Here is a 24,551-nt window from a genome sequence, read left to right as displayed (position 1 = left end):
GCATCTTTCTGTACTATTTTCATAGTCTGCCTGCAGACTCAGGAACTTGTTTTTCTAAGTTTTATTCGTACTTGGAACTCTTTGTACGTGCAGTGGCTGGAAATCTTTTCTCAATGAGGAGTGAGGAACAAGGAAGCTGCAAATGGCTTTATTTCATACAGCCCATGGGTGTATCTTATCAATGGATGGAACCCAGACTGTGGTGTTTGACTGACTAAAGGTAGTTCAGGCGTGTATCCGATCTGTATCAAGGCCAAGGTTCCCAACTCCCTGTAAAGTGAAAATAGGAAATTAATTAAGTAAACTAAACTGCTGAAGCAGGGGAGGATTTTTCAGTGAATTGAAGGCTTGTTAAAGCAAGTATAGGGCTTAGAGTAATTGTATACCTATGACCTAAAGACAGTGGACTCAGCTGCAGAAAGCAACCATATATTTGACCAGACTTGTATGAAGGCAGCATATTTTATAGCTGGGCCACAAAGAAGTCTGAAAAGTAGAAGCATACAAATCTTTCCTTCATTCTGAAGTCTGAAATAGTGGACTTCAGTATTTGTCCTGCTAATCTCAAAGAAACAGATACTGCCTTTTATGATTCCTGGGTTTTACATGCTGCTTGCTGTTAGTTTTTGATTCATAAATCTTATTACAAACCAGTAAAATGCCATTATAAAGCTGGCTTATCTGGTAAATTTTTCCTTGAGAGTAATACATATACTTTTCATCCTGTGAAATCTCCAGGTCATCTGAAGGCTATCCACATACCAAAGGGTGACAAGGTTAGATCATTGTCATATATCACACAATCAAAAAGAAAACATAGAAGGATTTAGAAATATAAGGTGTATAGCAAACTTCACTGGCCAAAGGGTTGTGTTAAGCATTGTAGGATGGATGTGTGAACTGATCTAAAATGAGAGCAAGAAACAGGAAGGCAGAAAATGTGGGCTGCAAGGGTCAGGAAGGTTCTTGCATGAACAGAAAGTAAACTAGTACCATCTGAGCGAAATCAAAACAAAGTTTGTGAAGTAATGCAGAATGAGAATGAGTGACTGGAAAAGCAAATTGTCTCCATGAGCATCTGGGTTTACAGACCCTGGTGATCTGCAGTTCTGTCTTGCTTGGAATTCCTTATGTCTAAAACCATTTTTGAGCCCTAACTCCAGCCTTCTCAGGGTATGAAATATTCCAGCCTCTCATTCACAAAAATATCCAGGAACTCTCTTTAAAACTTTCACTTTGCTCTCAAAATGTTCAAAAGATATTCTCAAAGATATTCAAAAGTGACTGGGAAAGAGGGACTAAAAGTACATTGCAAGAATTTGGTTTTTGTTAAGAAATAGAATCTAAATAAATTGGAGCTTGAATTAGAGAATTAAAGTCTATTTCTCAAGTATTGCAACTGTTTCTGCATAGGCAAGAGGTTGATTAAAACTGACGCAGATATAACAGAACTCTGAAGTATGGTTAAAATCAGTCCTAGTTGTAACAGGTTTTCCCCCTTTTTTCATTATTTTTGGACAACAGCAGTATAAAGTGAAAGTGTGAATGTGGTGGTGACTGTAAATAGCCACCCAGGAACAAGAAGAAGGAGAATCTGTATTTGTGTCTGCAGCAAAAGTCCTTGTGTCCACAGATAATCAGTGAGCCTTTTGTTTCACCCTGTTCCCTCCCTTCAAAAATGCTCCTATGCATACTCCAGTAACATTGTTGCCATGGCACCTATTAAAACCCAGATAAGCTCTTGCTTTATGAAGCAACATGCAATTTTTTACAAACAGGAGAATTTATTTTCCCTGCTGTAGGTAAGGGAGTCTATCAAACACTCTTCATTCCTGAGTGTGTGCCATCGTTTGTTCTTATTAGTTCAATCCACAAAGGGCACTTACTAAATTTTCTGTATTTGTCCATTTGATTTTCATGGTACAGATTCTGCTGCACATAAGATGTCACTTGTTCTTGACCACCCTTTAGAAAGGTGGAGAACTCTGTGGTAACTGTGGGGAAAGGGCACTACAGCAAACATACACCAGCTGAGGCAGTGGCTCTACAACTTCAAAGGAGAAAACTTGAACTGTTATGTAAGTCCAGCATTCTCCTTCTGCAGTGGGGAACAGCTGGTGAATTGGCCTCTGACTGCACAGAGGCTGGTGTCAATGGTGAGGATTGTCACTGAAGTCTTGATTTGTGCTGACTCGGGATGTGATTCAGGAAATACACAATGACGTGTTGCGGAGGAGATTATATATTTGTATGTTTAGATGTTATTGCACACAATAGCTAGGGAGGGAGAAGAAACCAAGCATGGAGTTCACATTTGAAATGTCATTCACATAATAAAAGACTTACTTAATCTTTTAAAATACACGTATTGAAGACCAATAGTGGGTTATCACCTGCCCTTTGTAATGGCTCAGCAGTTGAATATCAGCTTTATCAGAGCAACAGTTCCTTGACACACAGAATTCTCTGGAAAATACAAAAGCAACCTACACCCCTTGCACACCACAGTGTGCAGGGCAAGATGAGGGCAAAGGCTACTGAGGCATTTGCATCTGTTGGTTTAAAATATGCTCTATTTTGCCAATGAATGATTTGTCGCAGGGACAAACCATTTTCTAAATGAATCTTCAGTCTGGGTCACTTCTGTATAAATGTAAGGAAAATGATGGAGATCTGAAAAGTTAAGTAGACAAAATATGTGTGTGCATGTGTGTTTGGAGATTTGCTCTGTATCAGTCTGTGTTCAAGGAACAGTACAAAATGGTGAATGCCTCACTGATGACAGCAAGAAGACTTGCTTCTCAATAGGCAGTAATTCCCCCAAAAGGTAGTACTGAGGAGGATGAAGGTTGGTTGGATTTGTTCTGGTGCAGAATAAAAACAGAACTTCCCAAACTTTCCACTGCTGGTGTAGGTTTGATATTCATTTGCTGAATCCAGTAACTCAGTATTTGAAGGGGAAAAAAGAGAACACCACTGAAGGTTTCAAAGCCACTCTCTGAACAGAGATAAATTACCTCTCACTAAGGTAGTAGTCAGAGACATGGGGAATCTTGAGTTCAGCTTCCTGCTTGCCATTGATTATCTGTCTGCCCACAGGAAAGTCACTCGGGAGGTCCCTGGGGCACACCCAGATTCCTGGTTCCACACCCATTTTGGTAGTGCATGACTCAAAGGAATGCCTTGTTTGGCAGCAGGGGCAGAGTTCCAGCACAGCCAGGTGTCTGTGTTCCCTGTCTATAAATGGGGACGCCCCCATGTTGAGTTGCTTGGATTTGCAAGCTCTCCCAGGCAGAGCTGGCTGATGTTTCAGATCCGCTTCTCGTACGAAGAGTAGGAACTGTTCAGACATGAGAGTGGAGAAAGTCTTGGCTGCCTTTTTGCTGAAGAACCCCAAACCTTGTGACCAATGCAAGCCATGTCAACAGCCTTACTGCAAACCTACCCAGCCCTATCACAACAAGCACTTCAAAGTGCCACTACCCAGTCCCTCCCTCAGATACTATTACCAGCAATTATTTTTAATAAAATCAGGCACCAAAATACAAGCTGTTTCCACTGCATGTCACACCCATAGATATATATCACACCTCAAACCTGGCTTACAAGTTACGTAGAATGGACTTGTTTGGCGCAGACAAGAACTGCTTTGAGATCTTTTGTCAGGTACTATTGGTTTCATTAATAATCTCTGAGGTTCCTCAGGGCCATCATAAGCATTTTTAACAGACTCTCAGGGTGGTTGAGGGGTTTGTAGCATTACTCGCCTTGCGTGGATGCACATAACTGCATGCATGCAAATAATGCTATTTATGCTCGGTGCTACCACTAAACAGAAAGCTCAGTGTGTGTGTGTCATTTTTGATAGAACAGAGGACAAAGGTTAATATGAACATACGTTATAGTTGTAAAAGCTAATTACTTTATATACAGCGTATATTGTTTGAGTTTAAGAAATTGCATGTAAGCATATTCGTACCTAATCACAAAGTATTCTGGTGCTTGTAATAGAACTCATTAAAAATAATGTTGGTTATTCTAGGATACAGTGCACTAAGCTTGTTTCTTAACCATTAAGCAACAATAAAGATTTATGTGCTGTCCTTTACAGTTCTGCTAGTAGTAATAAAATAATACTAATTTATTTACATACAAAGGTATTTATTTTATTTAAAAATACAAGCCAGGCTTTTAATGTTACATGACATCCTCTTTAAAAAGGCCTAATTAAAACAAACACTGTATTACTTTGACAGCTAAAGCTTTACAAGAAATTTTGTTTCTTCACAAAATCAAGGATTCTTGTCCACTCAGAACGTCAGTACAGGATCAAACACTTCTGAAAATCCTCTTCCCCCCAGAGCAATACCTCTGAAATCTCAAGTTCCAATCATGTCATCAGAAGGTATTTTTATAAAGGGAAGTTTTCAAGACTGGAGAAGGCGAGTGAGAAAAAAATAACTGGTTTTTCTGATAGTGGATTCAGGCACGTTAAAATCTATGAGCAAATTGAGTCTTTCCTTTGATCAGACTACAAGGGCAATATTTTGCAGCTTGTATGTGTGGACTTTGGGTTCAGCAATTTACCATTGCACCTGAAATATACTACTAATATTTTTTTAAATTAAATTGCACAATCCTTATGCAGACAAATTTCCCATAGGAACTGTGTTTACATAAGGAGTGTAGGATTTTTGTGCACAACTCCTTGTAAATGTGATTACCATTAACTCCTAGAACTGAACCAACGGTGTTTGTTACCTTTAGTTACACGTGGTAAATACAATTTTGAATTCAGACTGTATGTTAAAGCTCAAGGTCCTTAGCAGTGATATTTTGCCATCTAAAGGATGAAGTAAAAATAACTACTCAGGCCACCTGTTGTTTAGGAAAGACAATACAATAATAACGTTTTTCTTTCCTGGTTAAAGAAAATGATGACTGAGAAAGCTGCTCTGCCAGCCTAATTAAACCAATACAGATTTTGTCAGCTTGCTTCTGCCTGCTTCCATAAGGAACTGCTTGCTGGGTGGGTACTTGAAGCTCCTCTCTGATAACAAAGCTGTCTAAAAACTGCATCACAGGACTTGTGGAGAAAAGGCCGGCGTTATATCCTACACTGACACAACACACTTGTATTTACAGTTGTGCTCAAATATGTGAGAATGCTGTAAAATCTATGGAAAAATCTTTGAAAGTCTCTGTAAATGAAAATATCTTGAAATTACTAGATCATGTGCCAGTAGTTGAATTAGTTCCACTAAGCTGAAACTTATGTATCCTGTGTCACTTGGTGATCTGCAGGACATTCAAGTTTGGCTTAATGAAACTAATTTTAAGGTTTGTTAGTAATGTCATTCTAATCTAGAGTATTTTAGCTGAAATTCTTTCTGGTTTGTGATTATTTTTAAGTCCTAAATGTAAGGTTAATGGGGTGTTCGCAGAGTAGTCTCAGAAAAAGAGAGAACAAGAAAATCTCAGCAAGATGACTCTAGAACAAAATTGTTGTAACTCATAGTTTCCAGTATATTCTCATTTATGCTAGGAGCTAATGAGGCTTGAGAACAGTCAGCACTGTCAAATCACAATGGAGTCCAGAGACTTTCAGTAAAACCCTTCTCTAACAAACCTGTGAAAGCTGAAGACTTGGCATACTAAGAGGAACAATGATTCCACGCAACATATTGCTATATATATGTATGCTATAGCATTACAAGCACATATTTATTCTTCTAGAATTAATTGGAATATTTTGAACATTGCTCAGAAAAAAAAGAAATATTTTTTAGAATTCATAGAAAAGATAATACCTACAGAATATACTATCTATTCTGACAAGACAATGGGAAACAGAACTGTCAGTTCATTGTGGGCTTCCTCCAAGTAAAGCTAGAGTGATAACCAGAGGATATTTTAGTAAAACAGCTGAATCACCTATTGCTCTCTTCAGCAGAGCAGAAGACTAGGATTTAAGGCACATTAGTCTGCATGCTACTGTTTTGACCCTACTGAGTGATGATTCTGTTTTGGACACATACTGCGAGTTTTCTGCAGCAATGAGAGGAGATTTATCGGAAGATGATTTTCTCAGAATCGAAGTGATGATTTAAAAAAATGTTAATCATTTATGTTGAATTCCATTTAGTTCATTTAGGTTTTTAGTTCAGATGGAGTCAGTGTGGAATTTAGTTGTTAATTGAGAAAGCTTAATACCATGAATGGATGTTTGTGGAGAAACACGAGCGTGTACATTTTTTTTGTCTTTTTAATAAGCTCTTTGTCCTTGAAAGTTACGTGCAGCTCAGTAGGAAATCTGGGTGCAGCAGCTACCAGGATCAAACTCAATGCTGTATGATAGTTGTTTAAAACATGTGGTATGCTTCAGAATGGAATCTTTAAACAAAACAGTTCTAGCTTGTGGCTGTTGCTACACAGACTGTATGCAGATAAGTCACAAATAGCTGAGCATATGTGTGGTGCAAGGTTAAAACAATAACAAGCAGGTCGAATCATTCAAACACTGGAAATCACTTTGACTCCAGGCCAAAAGCTTAGCTTGAGATTATATCAGTATGGGATAGAAAGAGGATAAACTAACAGGCTTAGCAGCCAGCTTGTTGGAGTCAGCATATAGTATCTATACTTCCAGGAGGAGAGCAGATGGTCATATATTTAAGGAAGCACCAGACAGGGAGTCAGGAGATCTGAATTCTATTCCTGGCTCTGCAGCAGTGTTCCTATGTCACCTTGGGGAGCCACTTTTCCCCCGTTTTTCTTAATCTTTTAAGTAGTGGAAATAATATTTGCTTCTCTAAGAGGGCAGTTAAGAGGCTAAACTGATGCTGAATAAAACACTCTGAAGTTCTGAGAAGAATATATGGAAGCAGTGCAAAGTAAACTTTTTTGGAAGAAAGGACACCACACGATTTCATATGGCACGTTTGTGCCACATGTTTATGACCTTTCCTCCCCCCAGAAAGTCCCATGCCTTTTTGTGCACAGTTTTCAAGGAGGGAATAAATGGATTAAGCTGCCTTCCACATTTGCTAGAAAGATAAGCAGCTGCCAGTAAGAACCTGACCGAAGAACAGACTTTACTACTGAGAGAGACATTATTTATGCCCAAGAGGGCAATAGGCTTGTTGAAGTTAACTGTTCACCCCAAGATACTATTTTGCATTGGTGGCAGAATAATGTCTCTAATGGCCTTTATTCTGAATTCAGCAGTGCTGCTTGCAAGCTGGACATAAGTACAAAATTAGGTATTGTCTTTTATGAACAAATCTTCTGCTGAAATCCCAAAACAAGTCCATTTCTTAAATCAGAGGAATGTCCATGATTATTTGCACTGTACTTTCATTTAAAGGCTATTAAAATCAACTAGATTTCAAAGGAATCTGAATCAAAGACCTAGCAAGCAACTGTCATTTCTCCTGAGTTCTATTCCCATTAAGCAAAATGACCTTATCTATCTTCATAACTATTTGGCATCATAGGAGTAATGTTTTCACTACAGAATAAACAGCTTCTGCTTTCTATGTTGAAGGTGTAAGCTTTGGGCTGGAGTTCAATTTTAGTTCTTATCATGATTTGCTCCATTTCTCTTTATGCCTCCATCTTTCTTGTTACTAGATTCTAAGCACTTGTCAAGGTACTGAACCCCATTTCAAAGCCAGGTCTGTTAAAAGGGCACAGACAACACTATGAAGTCTTAAAAACATTAGTCTACTTCACAGCAGTGGACAAAGGAAACAAAAACAAAGATTATCTGAGCAGGTGTCCTGAGTGTCAATATGATCTTCCAACATGAGTTTGTTTTTCTGATTCCTCACAAGTGAAGCTGTCTCTAATCCCACAAACTGAACTTCTTTCAGCTTTTCTGTTAGACATTGTGGGTTGGAAATCTACATGGAGGGAAATATTCAGCATTTTCACGTTCAGGCTGTTGAGCAGGTTATAGTGTGTTGCAATAAAATGGGAAGGGTCTGGTGTGGTTTATGAAGAATATATTCTCTTGCCTGCAGCCTGGTTTTGTGAGAGCACACTTTTGAGTTAAGCTGTTCCTTGTTTATACTGGGGCAGTTCTGCTGCCTGTTTCCTTGATAACAACCTTATTAGAAATGTAAGAAGACTTCATTCTTTGATGAATCATATCCATTGCATGTGTACACAAACAAACAGCCTTACTGGACTCTGTTCACCCAAAATCCCTGTGGTTTTCTTCATTAAATCACCATGAGATAGCTTTAATCCAAGAGAGATGAGTGAAACAATTCCTTTCTGAAGAACTGGGCTGTATGTTTAACTGTAGTCAATAAATGTTTACTCTTGATATATGAACTTAACAAGAAATTAAATATTTCAGATAGTAACCAGCCCACTGTTCTGAGTATATAACACAGAGACACTCTTTACGACAGCGTAGAGTTGTTAGTTTTTGGCCAGAGACTGATCTGGTCCAAATGAAAGTGGTTTAGTTGAGACTCTGATGTCCCCATCTCTCCCTCTTACAGGAGTGTTGGCTATTCTTTTATGTTCTCTTTTTAGTTAGGCAAGTGACAGAATTGCAGTTAAAAGGTCAAAGAATTGTTTCATAAAGACATAAACACAAGAAGAAAGAGAGTAAGAATGGAGCTTTTTTTACCATTGTTCTTTTGTTCTTGCCCATCCCCATGATTTTTATAAACTAATCTTCACTAGTTGACATGGACCTTGCACTACCAATTTTGTCACATAACATTTTCAAAGACAGAAAGGTGACATAAAGAAAAATCTTACTTCTTAGAAGAAGTGATTCAGTGAGAATGTTGCTAGTTATGTTTGTGTTCTGGGGTATGGAAGAAAGTTTTAAGAATTGAGAAAAAGTAGAACTATTTACAAGTGAAGTTAATGATTCAACAAGGGCAGATTTCTTCCTGGATAAGTCTAGTTATATATTGTAATTGTGCAATCAAGTGTTCAGTCCAGATCTATCCTCTTCCTCCTCCTCTCTAGTCCTGCACTGTCGGTGCTTTGCACAAAGATGTGGCTTTCTCTTGGGATCGTCTTTTCTCTGGGGATGCTAATTCCAGGAAAACTCAGCTTGAAATTGCAGTATGACAGGTGAGTGTGAATGTGGTATCGTGAAGAATTGTGCATGCAGTGACATTCCCAGGAACTGTGAAAGAATAATAACAATTATGAGCTGAAAACCTGGAGACAGGGTTACTAAGCTGTAAGCTTTGTAAGATTTGTGAACAAAACATAAAGATGAGAAATGAAGAATGAGTGAATCAAATCCAAGCCAACGAAATTACAGCTGCAGCAGTAGGAGCCACAGAATGGCCCTCAAATGCACCTCAGGATGCTCTACTTCCATTAGCTGAAATTCATTTGGCTTAGCCTCTTTCATAATGAACTTTGAAATCAGATGTTCTAGGAATAAAATGTCTTTTCTGAGTATAAAGCAAGAGAGATGACTGAGCAAAATTAAATTTATTAATAAAAGACAGCTTAGGTTACCTGAAAAAGATAGTGAAGCCCTGTTGGAAATCTGTAACAATTGCCAAAAAATGCTAAGGGAGTTGTTCCAGACAATCTTTTGTCACTTAAAGAATGAGATTATCACGTTTTTTATTACTGATTAATGTTTCTGAAAAGCATGAAATCTCTAGTTTTGCTGTATTTTCCATTCTTAGTTCCACTTCTTCAGATAATGAGTGATGTAAAATCATGCTGTTTGTCTAAACTATTTTTGTTTCATTCATCTTCAGCTTTCAAGGAATGATAGGTCACTCTGCCATTGTGGCAGCTGGGATTTTCAGGAGGGACACGAGCACAGTATGGAGACCACCATCCATGTATAAGCTTATACAGGGAATTTTCTAAAGTAAACAGAGAAAGTAGTCCACTGCTGAATGCCTCTAGACTAATTATATCCCCAGAATATAGTCATAAAAGGACAGAAAAGCAAGCAATACCTACGGCAAGTAAGATACTTCAACGTATAGCCATTCAGCAGCTCTCCTGGAAAATCTTCTAGCAGAACATAAAGAGTCACTATTTAAAATGTGTTATTTCCCCTGGATAATATTTAGCTTTAGATTTGTATTAGGGATGCAGTCAGAGCCTGTTGATTTCAGTGAATAGAATTCAGCAGATCCTTGGTAATGCAGTGTTCGTTTTTGTTCCTAATTACTGTCCAGGACTGAACCTGTTGAGTACTTGCATGGAATTTAAAAACAAATATCATGTTGTCATTGTGACTTTTGTTGCAGGGTTCAAATTGTGAACAATTTCCATTGCATTTCTGTAGGCCTTGCTTGACATGACTAGAAGCTGTAAGCTGTAATGTTTATGCTTATAGACTGTGTGAAAATATGCAATGTTTATACTTGTTAGCTGTGTGTCTAATTATAAGGTTTGAGAACATAGTATGTTTAGAGCAGGAAAGCCTTGAGAAAGTATAGATAAGGGTGCACCTGCAGATTTCAGAAAGTTCCTAATTAGGAAGGCCTCTACATTCCAACTATGACTTCAGATCGCGTGGACAGAACATCAGGTCCAATGAACTGGAGACATGAGGCGCGTGTACAGACTGAGCTATCCAATCACCTTGTTGTAAGCATGTGCCCCAAACAAACTAAACTGTATAAAAGTTGACTTAATTAAATAATAAAGGGAACATATGGCTGACCACATTGGCCTGTATGCCTTATGTTTATACCCCTCCATCAATAGACTTTGGATGGGCAGCACTTGCATAAAGATGAAATTATTAGTAAAGCCCATTTTCATTGTTATTCGCTCTGTTCAACACCTTAAATGAAATGTCCGATCTATGAGAATCCAAGGAAACACAGCTAGTCCTGAGAACAGCCCTTTAATTTGGTAAGAAAGCTTAAATAGCATTTTAAAAACTGTAGTTCTCATGTGGTCACATGGGCTGACTTTGCACTTCTCCACTGAGAAACTTAGTCCATAATCATAAACGAATGTGTGCTTTCTAATCCTGGTTTACTATTAAAAATGATTTGTCTCCACACTGGCTATTGTGAAAGGTTTATCAGTAAATAAGAGCTGGCCATCTGGCAGCAATCTGACTGTCTGGAATTTCTCTGATTTGGTGTAATTAAGACATAATGTCAATGAGGATAGAAAGATATTACAGGATATTGTTTCCCTTCCTGATAGACAAAGAGCAAAGCAAGCCCAGGCATTTAGAGAGAATAAACTCTGAACTGCAGCTGAGATGTTTATTCTGCTAGCAAAGATGTTTATCCTGCATCTACAAGGTTTATTACAAAGATATCATGGCTGTTGTACCAATCACTAGCAATGGACATGTAATCATTTTGCCCCACAGACAAGGGATTAACAGCATCTCCTGAACCTGTAGTAAATGGCCCATTTTAACTACCAAGTTCTCTGTCAGCAAAGGTTATATTTTCAGGAAAGATGTAAAAAATCAAAAATCCCCCTATTTCTCTGGGGATAAAGTGAATGAATAGTGAATTCTATTTGCATGTCTATTAAGCTGATAATTGTACATTTCTGTATGGAAGCACAAATGATGGCAGTTGCAGTTCAGGTGATGAGAGCATATTGAAGACTGTAATGGCCATGGCTTTAATAAAAAGCCATGCAAGGCTTTTGCAACATGAACTTCTCTTACAAAGTCTTTAAAATGTTCTTTTTTTTTGTACTTGTCCTGTAAAGGCTCCAAGGTCCATTAAAGCCATTACATGAGACTGTGAAGCAGTAGTTGTTGGTTGCTAACAAATAGGAAAATTTCTAGTATTCTCCATTCTATCACAACAGTAGTAGATAAGTGCTATCTCACCTTTGAGTAATGCAATGTACTCATCAACATCCACTCCTCACTCTGAAACCCTTTCATTAGAAATGTCACACTTGCTATCAGCCAGGAAAGCCAATCTGAACAAACACTGAGAAAAAAGAATTATTACAAGGACTTTTTAAATACAGCATACAGATTTGTTATTTTCTGCATTTCCAACCATTTTGATTTGTTCCTTGTAAACTTCCAATATTTTTGTCAGATTAAGCCTGTAGTAAATGAAAGTTTCACGGGGCTTCATGAAAATAGATACTAAGACACTGGATCTGTGTGTCTTTTCTAGAAATATAAAATGATGGATCCTGTACTAGAAATTTTTATTTCCTGTGAATTGAGTAAGAATATGCAGTTCTGGAGACCACAGTATTCACTATTTGTGGAATAAATTGGCTATTTTCATGACAAGCAGTTTGTGGACATGTCAGGTTCTAAGCAATGTTCATTTATTTTGACTATCTTATGTTTTTGCATGCTGAAAGAGATCAGCCAAGCATCAAGTCAGTCTGGAATTACTGAACAAATCCCGATGAGAGGAAATAGAGAAGTGACATCTAATCAAATAAATAGTTTATCATATATTACCAATGCTCTCATTTTGGCCCTGGTCCTGCAAAGGCAGAAACGCACACCAGGGCTCATGCGAGCAGCTGGCTTCAGTGAAGGTGATGTGGTGAATAAAGGATTGCCACCAGCAAGGAAGCAGAGTGGCTAATGCTCTAGCAACAGACAACTCACATCACTTAGTCCTATTTGCAGCTAAAACATTCCAGGAATTCATCACTCAGACACATTTTTGTTGAAACAACACTCAGTTACATGCTCTATCTTCCCTCTGAGTAACAAAATATCTCCTTTTGACTTATGAAATCATGGATGCTTTAATAGACATTAAAATTGATCTTGTTTCTTTGTTGAATTTCCAGGGATCAGGTTTTGCATATTGTGCCAGAAACATTTCAGCAAGTCCAGCATCTTCAGCTTCTTCACAGTACTTTACTGGTGAGTAAGAATAACCACATGTGCCTGAAAAGCACAGTGGGGTCTTGGGCTGTAAAACAGGTGTGCATGTAGCTTTGGACAGGAATGAAGGTTACAGTAAACTTGAAAAAGCTTTACCTAACTTTTTTTTGGTCTTAGTGTAGGATAGAAGTGGTCTTCTACTACATGAAGGAATTTATGTGAAGTTAGTTTCCTTGTATGGCTCTGTGAAGGTGCTGCTCTCTATCAGTGGTGCCTGAGTCAACAGAAACACTAATCCTGTGCTGCGTGCTCTATGAACAGATGACGGGAGAGTTATAGGGAGAAGGAAAACTTCTTTCATTTATTGATATGCAGCTACTCTATCTTAAATACATTTTCTTATTCTGAAAACAGAGCTTCACTTCTGGATTTTTTTCTTCTCTCTGCACAGCTGGATTTGTGGAAGCCCTTGATGCCTGAAGACATCACGGCAGGAGAAGACCTGCACGTAAGGGTCTCAGCCCCTCTGGTGCAGGAGGTGAAAGACAACCTAGATCAGCACATGATCTCTTACAGGTACACCCTCTAATATCCTGATGGGAAAGGTGGGCTCTAACAATCCTCCTTGCCATCACAAAAGGACGCAGCCTTTTCCAATGAACAGTCAGCAAGTACTGGCAATAGAACCCAAACTTGTTCCAAATGCCTGCAACTTACCTTGACCAGCCAAATGCACAGATGCTATATAAACCTTTGAGTTTTAAAAGCACATTTCCCTATGCCCTATTTATTCACCTTCCAGCTATCCTGGACTGTGAATTTGGAGCTGGGACCTGAGACAGCCCAATTTGTCTTGTTTCCTGATGTTGCCTTCTCAGTGGCAGAGATGGCACTTAGACGTATGACTCAGTTTTTTAGTCAAAAGTCAGGAAGTCTAACTTGATACAACCACTATTTATAGGACCATGCTTTGCTCTTGAAAACATAGATATTTGAATGCTCTCCTATTTTGGAGACCCCAAAGATTTAATCAGTGTCACTGCAGAGAAGAAGTTTCTAGGTCTCCTTTTCCCCTTCCTGTCTTTTGTTGCTCCTCTGGTTTGGAGAAGAGCCCTTTCAAAGTGAATAGTCATCTAGTTTCTTCAAGGCTGCAGTTTCCTACCCCTGTCCCCACCACCAGACTGGTAAGAATTTCCTGGCACCATCCAGTCAAACAGAGACATCCCATCTTGGGACAAAGATCTCAACTGTGCACACAACTGGGAGCCATGACCTGCAAATGGCCCGCGATGCTTTATCACACCTACCCAGCCATATGTTGCCGTGCTTCTACTTCCAACCAGATCTAATCCAGATAAAAAGAGTGTTTATAAAGCCAAATGGGATTAAATAAGATCTATTCCTCACACAGTCCTGTTCCCATTTAGAACTGACTCTTTCAGGTAACCAGTAGCTAATTTAATTTAGCTATATTTAATATAAACAATCCTGAAGTCATTCAGGGCTGATGACAAATGGCCTATAGACATACACTGGCATTTACCAAACAAAAGTAAGTTTGAGGATTGGTGCCACTTCAAAGCTGTTTTGAATTAAAGCTGATCTTGACATCTTGCATCTTGCCTGATGAGTTCTTTTAGTTAAGTGTGATGTCCTGACGACCAGAGATGAAGAGATATGAGGTTGGAGCCAGTGCAAATGATCTAGCATGAGGTTTAGGTATTCAGGACAATATTCCAGAAGATATTTAACATGTTATTTTGTGTCAAGACTCTTTGTTTTCTAATGTTTTCAACTGATTCTAGTCAAAAATGGAAGAGTAAACTGAAGTTAGCAGCTTAACTTTGTTTTCCCTTGGACTGGGGCCAGAACTTTATCCACCTTACTCAGGGCTCCAGAGAAAGAGATGAGATTAATAGTCAAGCTGAAATTGCAAAGGGGTTGAGAGGAGTACGACAATGTTAAAGTTCCTATAACACATTCAAAGCAGGAGCCACCTTTTAGAAGGCAGCTGACATGCAAAGAAGGTAGCATGACAGTCAGGTATTGTTTAACATTATTGTTAAAACCCTGTGAAAAATCTCAATACTTTGAACTTTCTCTTACATGAAAGTTACCATAATGCTGATGGCGATGATTTTGCCAGGCAATCCACAACAGAACAGGATAAATCCTTTCATTTGCTGATGTAATGTACAATGTAGCCACCATGATAGTTCTGCAGCAACTGTTAGGGATTGTTTTCTACCTTCCCTTTCCCCTCTCCCCAGGGTCCTAATACCTGATGTACAGGAACTTGTGGATCAGAGCATGCCAAGGGAGAGGAGCAGCCATAAACAGGTCCGAGAAGGTTACCTCTACACCGATTATCATCCAATGGAAGAGGTAAAGAAGAACCCGAGTCTGCTTGTGTTCTTTGTTAAGTTTTGTGAATGCTACAGCAGGCAACTCTGTGCTTGCAGAAAGCTCGGCTGAAGTCAGTGGACCTCTTTCTGGCTTTCTTCTTTGCAGAATCAGTCCTTACTCTTGGACTAGAATCTTGGTGTGGTTGAATTGAACATGGATTTGCCATTGATTGTGATTAAATCCTCAGTTCCCCACTGACCGAAACCCAAATGCTCTGCATGAAGCAGCCACACTGTTTTGCAGATGATATTCTGGGGTTCAGTTGATTGGTTTGCTACCTTTCTACCCTGTTATGCTTTATCATTGTCTCTAGCCTTTATTCATTTAAATCCCTGTTTGCTTGATGCTGAGCCAAATGTGAAATGAAACAACTATTGTGGTGTCTGGAATCCCAGAGAGGAAGAAGAGGTGAACAATGGGAGACCTGTAGAAAGAAATAATTTAAAGGCAGGTTTTTGATAATTTTGGAGAGAATAATGTCATAAGGGTGGGCAGTGAAGATTTTTTGGTATTATGTTTCACAGACGAGTCAGTAAACCTGGACAAAAGCAGAGCATGGTGGTATTCTTCCTCCTAGCTGCGTAAGAAAAGTGAGAGAACAGAGTCAACCCTCTTGTATATTTTGTTTGAGCTACCCATTTGGGGTGTGTGCTGCTGAAGTCAGATGTTGAAAATCAGTGCTGATAGGGAAGAGACTGTAATACTGTTTTGAAGATTTGATGGTGTGGCTTCACATTTGGTGAACTCAGCAGGAAGATACCCAATAGGATGGGCATTGAATGACATCCAGAGTGGAGTATCCATGTTGTATTGCAGTGATGTCATCTTTTAACACGCGGTGAGATATGACCACGCATGTGAAAGACCTTCCATGAGTATGAGTGACATCATAGATTGAAATAAGCTCTGAGGAAAACGTTGCTTGTCTAAAGAAAAGCAAATGTTTTAATCTGAAAATGGAGGTGGGAAAGAGAAGGAAACTCCTGCTTTGGACAAAGAATTCTCTGTGACTATTTCAGATTTATCAATGGATGACTCAGATCCAGACGAACTACAGTGAGCTGGTCACTCAGAACTTCCTGGGGATGACATTTGAGAATCGACCAATATATTATCTACAGGTAAAGGAGGAACTTTCTCTTAATAATAAAAGGAACCTTAAGAAGAAAAAAAAATACACAGAAGAAGACAGGATTTGGATATTTCCCAAGATAGCACTCATCCCAATTCACTGAAATAGCAGGAGATGGTTTTACTCCTTTACAGTACAATAAGATTTGCCAACTTTGATATACACTATCACCATAAGCTTGCTATTGCTATTATGTAGTGAAAACAACAAATTTAACTAAAGTCTTGTTTAGAAATAAAAATCAAGCTGAAACTAGCTTGGCAACAGCTGTGTGAGGATAAAGACTTTTGGTTTGTTATTTTTGTTACTTTTTACAGTATATAGCTTTTCTGCTAGGAGTATTCCATGACATTTTTTATTGGGCCCAGTAGCAAAAACCATAATCTTAATATTTGGGTTAGCTATTGTCTAATCTGTCCTTATTACTGCGTAAAATTAGATTCCCTGCCTTTTTTTGCTTCCCCTTCTAAAAAAATATGATAAAAAAAGAATCTCCAACTAAGAACAACCACTCCTGTGGATGACTAATACAAACGAAAAAGGGAAAAAAAAGAGAAACTGTTCTATTAACTGTTCTATTGACGCTTCTGCTCAACAGACACTTTAAAGCTCATGCCTTGAGATACTACAGAGATGGGGTTATTAGGAAGGAAAGCTTGTCATAATGATGTCTGTAATAATAATAATCTCAGATGGCTCAATGGCATTTCAAGGCACATCCTTTATTTTCTCTATTACATTAGGCTATTTTATTGTAATGTAACAGTTTTTAAATTATTATTTTTACAATCTCTCAGATCAGTCAACCATCAAATAAACCCAAAAAGATAATTTGGATGGACTGTGGGATTCATGCCAGAGAATGGATCTCTCCAGCCTTCTGTCAGTGGTTTGTGAAAGAAGTGAGTTCTCACTTTTTCATTTAGATAACAAAAAAATATAACTTTGGATACTTCAGTTCTCTATCATCGTACCAAGAATTATGTTTTCTGTTCAAATATGATTTTCAAAATTAGTACATAGTACAGATATCTGTGGAGATCTAAGTCCAAATCACAGTTTGAGATATGGGGCAAAATTAATTAGCGCATCAATTCCTCCACCTGCACTGTTTCCAAATCCTTCCAAAAATCCTTCCCTCTCTTTTTCCCCCAGTGGCTTTTGGATCAAGCCTTTCTGTATCACAAAGTGACAGTCCTCCTGAAATAAACCCTAAGCTGTGGTCTAGCAATGTTCCATGTGTACAGAAAGTATCTGGCACACAGGTACGCTATCATGCAGTTTTCATACCCACAAGACTGTACCTATATGAAGTACACTCTCACTGGATATCCTGTTACTTTCTTAGTGACAAAAGTGTTTATCTCAACATACTGGGAGATCAAGTAGATGTTGGATACCATAGCGATATCCAGGAGTAAGTGATTCTCCAATAATTGTTCTAAACTAGCTCTTTCCAGTGATCGCCAGTAAATTATCTGCTCAGTGCTCTGTACTTTTTCTTTTCAGATTCTTCAAAATTACAAATCTGACCCAAAGATTAGAAGATTTCTGCAGAATTTGGATCTCTATGTCTTGCCAGTCCTCAATATTGATGGCTACATCTATTCCTGGGAAACAGTAAGTAGTGAAAATCCAGGAACTAGAATGATAGTGCACAACATGTTTTGTTACTTCTAGATACTTCGATACTTTTAGTAATAGCCATTATATTTAAACAGAAAACAGTGACATTACCCATACAAATCCTTTCATGGCAGAGAGGTTTTGTTTCTTCTGGCAAATCAACAGCCACTTGAGATTGCAGAGCTAAAAATTCCTAGCAAATGTCATGAGCATTGGGAAGACAAAACCACAGGATCAATTGCTTTTGAGTTTCTGGGTATCACAGAATCACAGAATGTGTCGAGATGGAAGGGATTCACAAGGATCATCGAATCCAGCTCCTGGACCTGCACAGGGCCGTCCCCAACAGTCACACCATGTGCCTGACAGTATCATCCAAATGCTTCTGGAACTCTGTCAGGTTTGGTGCTGTGACCACTTCCTGGGGAGTCTGTTCCAGTGTCCAACTACCCTCTGGGGGAAGAACCTTTTTCTAATATCCAACCTAAACCTTCCCTGACACAATTTCAGGCCATTCCCTTGGGTTCTATCACGGGTCACCACAGAGAAGAGATCAGTGCCTGCCCCTCCTCTTCCCCTCACAAGGAAGTTGTAACTGCAATGAAGTCTTCCCTCGGTCTCCTCTTCTCCAGGCTGAACAGACCCAGTGACCTCAGCCTCTCCTCATATGGCTTCGCCTCAAGGCCCTTCCCCATCTTCATTGCCCTCCTTTGGACACTCTCTAACAACTTAATATCTTTCCTATATTGTGGTGCCCAAAACTGCCACAATATTCAAGGTGAGGCCACCCCAGTGCAGAGCAGAGCAGGACAATCCCCTCCCTTGACTGGCTGGTGATGCTTTGCCTGATGCCCCCCAGGACATGGTTGGCCCTCCTGGCTGCCAGGGCATTGCTGGCTTATATTCATATATGGATTTAACTTCCTTGATAACAGCTCAAGGCCTGGTTGATGGAGTTAAGCATGTCTGGAAGAGTCATTCATTCTTCGCAAAAGATCTCAACTAGCAGATGGGTCTTAGCACCTTTGCATGGGACAGGAGGAGAATTGGTCAAATATTGGGCTATTTGGCTTTAAAATAGGTGTGCCCTGTGTCCTTTTCTGATATAGAGGATAATGCAAAATGTTGGTCTTCAGCCACTCACATCATGCTTCCAGGCTCTTGAGCCGAGTTGAAGCACCTTTTAATGTAGGACCTTGGCATGGCCCAACAGGCTCAGCCTACCACCATGTGGATCCTGCTGTCTCCCAAGGTCTCCAGTAGGTTTGGGGCATACCACACACTGCACTTGGATGCACAGGTAATTCAGTTGGGAAGCTCATAAAGGTAGTGCAGTGAGATCTGCACAGAACCAAGTATAGCAGTGAGTATAGTAGGGAACCAAGGAGCAGTAGCAAGGTTAGCTGACAAAAAAGAATTAATCTTCATGAATCTGAAACAAACAAAAGTTCAGCTATTGTCTCTTATCCCTCACAATGCCAAGTCTTGCTTAGGACTGCAACACAGCATGGAAGCAGTATTGAGTATTACAGAAAGAGAATAATTAAAAAAAAAAAAGCTCAGGAAGCTCATTTCAGGGTGCATGCAGGCTTGTGGCAGATGACAGCCTGGCTGTTATAGATGAATTGTTCTATCACTAAGCTTTATCACCTTTGCACACAGAGTTGTACTTTTACAATGCAAGAGTTACTTAGAATGCACAGTCTAAAATAAAGGAGTCTTTACACCCTCTTATTACTGGGCCATGTGGATCATTAAGTTGTTATTATGTAACAGAAGTTACTTTTCTTTAGAATCGTTTGTGGAGGAAAAACCGTGCTCCATATATGAATGGCAACTGCTATGGGACAGATCTGAACCGAAACTTCAATTCATCCTGGGGCAGTAAGTTCGAAGTATTTCAGATCATGAACACAAATGTAAAGCAAGGGTAATAACTAGTTTCGGGAAAAAAAAAAGATGAAGTCCTATAAGAAAGGAACACTCATCTAGTTGTTATCAAGACGTAGGTAAAAAAAATTCTGCTTTGTAAAAGTGTTAACTCATTGACTTTCAACTGCCATTTATTTTTGTAAGTAGAAAATTGCTGCTTAAGTAGCTATACCTCTAATTCACTGCAGGAGCAAGCATCAGCTCTAGACAGCAATGCTAGGAGTTAGTCACTTAACAGCCACTATTTATGTTTGCCATGAATTTCAAGGAGGCCCCAAAGCTTCCCTGGCAAGTGGTACACTGTGGTGGTGTCACAGTGTTTTCATTGCAGCCATCCTGTAAATGTGCATTAAATATTTCAGTCTTGTAGGAAATTTTAGTTGGTACCAACAGAGCATAATGCTAAAGTCCCACTGAGCTGTCTAGTCTCCCTGCCCACATTAACACATGCTTTAACACTCCAAGGTAAATTTCCCAGTTGCCTCTGAACTGGTGTTTTATGTCTCTCCTTTGATTCAGTTTTTGTATTCCTCTCCAGGTATTGGTGTTTCTTTTAACTGCAGCAGTGATGTCTTCTGTGGCTCTGAACCAGAATCAGAACCTGAGACAAGAGCTGTGGCTCAGTTTATCAGAAAGAAGACGAGTGACATTGCGTGCTTTTTAACGATCCACTCCTATGGACAGCTCATCCTCAGTCCATATGGTTCCACAACTGAACCTCCAAGTAACAATGAAGAACTGGTAGGGCAAAACATTCATCTTCTACACTAATAGAGAGCAAGTACAGGCATTGGCATGTGGCACAACCCTGTTTGCCCTCTTGCCTTTCCTTCAGAAGAATGGAAGGGGCTTATTCAGGGCCTTGGCTCCCAGAGTTACTGATGCTCTGTGCAGTATCAGTAAGGTTTATTTGCCTCAGAAATTCCAATTCTTCAACTTAAATCAGGAAAATTGAATGATTACAGATAGGGCTAATGCAATGCAAGGTAAATGGAAAAGAGCAACATTTTTTGCTGCGTAAAAGAATGAGTTTGCACTTTAGGATGCCAGCACATTATACACATATGGCTGTCATGATTGTGTCCAGAAAGGGTATTTCAAATGTGCTCTCAGGAGAATGGGAGTAAAGTAAGCACCTACTTCTTGGTTACTTCTCCCCTCGGTTTCTGAGTGTTCTGATTTGAGTTCATTCACATGTGTATTTATGAAGATTCCAGTAGCTGAAGCTCTAGTCAAGAGCATGAGGGATTTGGGTTTGGACTTCATATGAGTCATTGGAGAAGTCATTTAGTTTGTCTATGGCTCAGTTTCTAAAGATGGTGGGATACAGAGTCTATGGCAATAGTAACAAGAGTAAGAGGTCAGTCACTGCTGTAGTCAGTGCCAGTGTGCTATACAGCATGGACTCTTAATTCTCCAAAGTACAGCCCTCTAGCTTCACAACAAAGGAAATAGAATCCCTATCTTGCAGCAGAGCAATTTAAAAAATTTTAACATAATTTGCATTAAAAAATCAAGAAGAATTTGTCCAAATGTTTAGAATGGGTTCCTTTAAAGACCTGAAATAATAATATTAAAACTTAAAGCTGATCATATGTAAATGTAAAGCTGAAAGAGACAAAAATTTTGGTCCACTCAAAATAATTGCCAAAGATACTGCCACTGATGACAATACTGTCCCTGTTTTGAATTTCCAGATGCAAGTTGGAAGGAAAGCAGCTGCTGCACTGACAGGAAAGTATGGCACCAGCTATAAAGTAGGACCACCCTCTTTAATTTTATGTAAGTTTCTTTACCTTTCCCTTTGATTGCTCTATTTTTCAAAGAACAGAGTAATTCTTGTGTCACAGGCATCAGTAAGTACTGTTCTGCTGAGTTTCCGCTTGAGTAATACTTAAAGGGCTGGTTCGGTGGAACATCTAAGCAGCAGTCATTTGAATACAAGTTAACTCTCTAAGTTATAAAGCTAACTGCAGGAACGAAGGAAGCATTGATCAGAAGCTAGTTCCTACATGGATTCCTCACAGATACATCACAGGGGACAGAAGGAGATTGGTTATAGGTCATCCTGAGCCTGCTGAAGTCAGCAGCAAAACTCCTATTTGCCTTCACTGGAATCAAGCAAAAATTAAAATCCCAATCAGGGCTATAGTTACTCCATCAGATATTATCACATGGCAGCTGCTTGCAATTCTGTGTGAAATATATCAGTGTCAGCCTTGTTCCTAATAGACTGGATAGCCACATCACAAACACAACATCACAGCTGATACTAGTTGACAGCCTTTACAAAGAGGACTAGAGGGCCCTAGAGGCTGCCTGGTAAACTCAATATTTTCCCAGTAAGCAAGAACAGTAAGTAGTTGGCTCCAGAATCCATGTGGTTTGCATATTCCAGTGTCTGTCTCTCCCAGTCTCTGAGTGCCAGTCTCTGAGTCACCTACTGCATGAGCAACGCAGTGTAAAGTAACTTGCCCCTGCCTAGGACTGTATTTTGTCAGGGTTTATACTTATACTGAATAGGTAAGAAAAAAGATCCATGAGTAAGATGAACAGTGATACAGGAAGCAGCCAGAAATTTTTCAGATTTGACCAAAATCATGCTTAAAAACAACTATAAATAGAAATTCCAATCAGTATCAATGTAGGAAATGAAGTACCAGAACAGACAAATGGCCAATCCACCTTGTACCCCATACACAGTAAAATGCTAAAAACAGAGAATCCCTGAAACTCATTTCCTGTTACTGAACAATACCATCTTATGAAGAATTGTGACTTAGGAAACTCCTTGGAAGATTTTTAGTATAATTAAGAATTGCAGCACCTAAACTCTGTTTTCCACATCACAGTGATATATGGTTACTGCTTAGTCCAGGGATTCTGGTATAAACTTACATTAACTGTAGCAAGAAGTATTTTTTTAAAGAACCATGCTTAATACAAATATCTCCCTCTTTTTTTTTTAAATTCACAGACAATAACTCAGGCTCCTCACGGGACTGGGCCCACATGATTGGCATTCCTCTCTCCTACACATTTGAACTGCGAGACAACGGTACTCACGGATTTCTTCTCCCTCCTGACCAGATCCAGCCCACATGTGAGGAGACTATGTTGGCTGTGACAACTATCATAGACTATGTTTATCAGGAGTACACGTCGGATGGGGCTGTGGTTCTGACCTGCAGCAGCCTGGCCCTGAGCCTTTGCCTCAGTATTGTACTTACATGGACTGTTTCTTAAAAATGGCTTAGAGAGCTCAGCAAGAGACACACATATACCCCAAAGTATAGTGTCCCTTTGAAAATACAAAATTACATTAGCAGAGGAACTAAATGTCAAGTGTTTCAATAAAGGCTCATCCCACAAGATAAAAGCATCCACTTGTGGTTGATAGCTGTGTTTTAAGGAAGGAGGAAAGGATGAAGAGCTGTGGCAATTTCCAAATCTTAACTTGCTGGCTTTGCTTATTCTTTAAGGGACTTCAAATCAGACATTCATGGTAAGTACCCATGGGGACAGAGCATTTTACTCCCTGCTTCTGAAGGATGTTTTCAGGGGTTTACCTGGGCCTATGTAGCCCTTCTGTCAGCCATAGTCCCACTCTGTCCCAATTTTCCCACTGCCTGAACCCACTACCTTCTGGGTCTTGCTGACCTTAGCAGGATACCTGTGAGAATTGAATGTTCTCAATTCCCACTACAGAAAATTGGATGGCTTCCTTGACTGCCACCTTCCTTCCCTAAACTGCCACATCAGGATTTGCTAGAAAATACAGGCCCTCAAAAGCTGGTGAAAGGTCATAACCAGGAAACCATCAACAGCAGCCTGAAACAAGCTGTAAGATTTGAGCTGGTACAAGTGTGTGGGGACAGAGAAGAGATGAGGCCTTGTCACTTAGATGCAGTCCGATTAGTGAAGATAGAAGCTGCCCAAATCCTTCAAAAATTCAAAAGGGAAAGGGAAAAGAAAGATAAGAATAGGGTTCTATCTCTACAGAGCAGATCAGAGAGTGGTTTGTTTGCATCAACTTCCAAAACTGTAACTGGTGGTGTCAATTATCCTCCTTAAGTGAGACTCCTAAGGGTTTTCATTACAGATTGTACATAAAGAATGTCTATTTACAGAAGAGTTTCTTTCTTGTAAACCATTTTAATACTTTGGGGCTGACTCTGCAGAAGGACTGGGGCCCACTTTTGTGGCTCTCCATCACTTAAGAGAGCCTGCCATCTGCAGGGCTCTGCCTGGGGTCCTCATACGAAGCTGAAAGCTCAGTGGAGTGCCTGAGGAAAGGAAACGTTTCAGCCCACCGGGCAGGGACTCTCCATCTGAGCCTCCCAAAAGGGAATGCCAAGGAAAGAGCTTCTGTGTTGTTACAGCTAACACCAGAGGGTGCAGGGCATTCACTGAAGTAGAGAAGGCCTATTTTAACCTTTACTCTGCTTTTGAATCCAGGAGTCCCACATCCCAGAAATATGTCCACCAGGTTTAGCTATTACAGATAATAGATTACTTTTTTGTCCTGATAGAAAATGAAGAATCGGGGGGGGGGGGGAAGTATGAAATATCTGTTTTTCTTAGCAAATGTCAAGATTGTGCTTGAAAGTAGAAAGTGTTCTAACCAGAGATTTTTCGACAAAATATTTCCAACTT

At 39.5% G+C, this 24,551-nt stretch overlaps 1 protein-coding gene and 1 long non-coding RNA gene across 2 annotated transcripts in view; one reads left to right on the top strand and one right to left on the bottom strand.

The window, feature by feature from the left end:
- Positions 1-8,984: 8,984 nt before the first annotated feature.
- Positions 8,985-23,223, top strand: CPO (carboxypeptidase O). The gene is made up of 11 exons (XM_027677919.1): positions 8,985-9,102; positions 12,763-12,838; positions 13,251-13,375; positions 15,070-15,184; positions 16,225-16,326; positions 17,135-17,239; positions 17,847-17,957; positions 19,757-19,847; positions 20,434-20,636; positions 21,593-21,677; positions 22,873-23,223. Exons 1-11 carry the CDS (start codon positions 9,023-9,025, stop codon positions 23,139-23,141), a joined length of 1,362 nt encoding a protein of 453 aa, XP_027533720.1. The 5' UTR covers positions 8,985-9,022; the 3' UTR covers positions 23,142-23,223.
- LOC113965084 overlaps positions 11,828-24,551 on the bottom strand; it is a 37,964-nt gene continuing 25,240 nt past the window's right edge. The window contains exon 3 of the long non-coding RNA XR_003533428.1: positions 11,828-11,927. This is a non-coding gene — a long non-coding RNA (uncharacterized LOC113965084). The remainder of the gene's footprint in view (positions 11,928-24,551) is intronic.

Source organism: Neopelma chrysocephalum, unplaced genomic scaffold (assembly GCF_003984885.1).
Source record: "Neopelma chrysocephalum unplaced genomic scaffold, ASM398488v2 Primary Assembly neopelma1_44, whole genome shotgun sequence".
Classification (NCBI taxonomy): Eukaryota; Metazoa; Chordata; class Aves; order Passeriformes; family Pipridae; genus Neopelma; species Neopelma chrysocephalum.
Note: the sequence above shows the minus strand (reverse complement) of the source record. Positions and strands in the feature narration are given on the sequence as shown.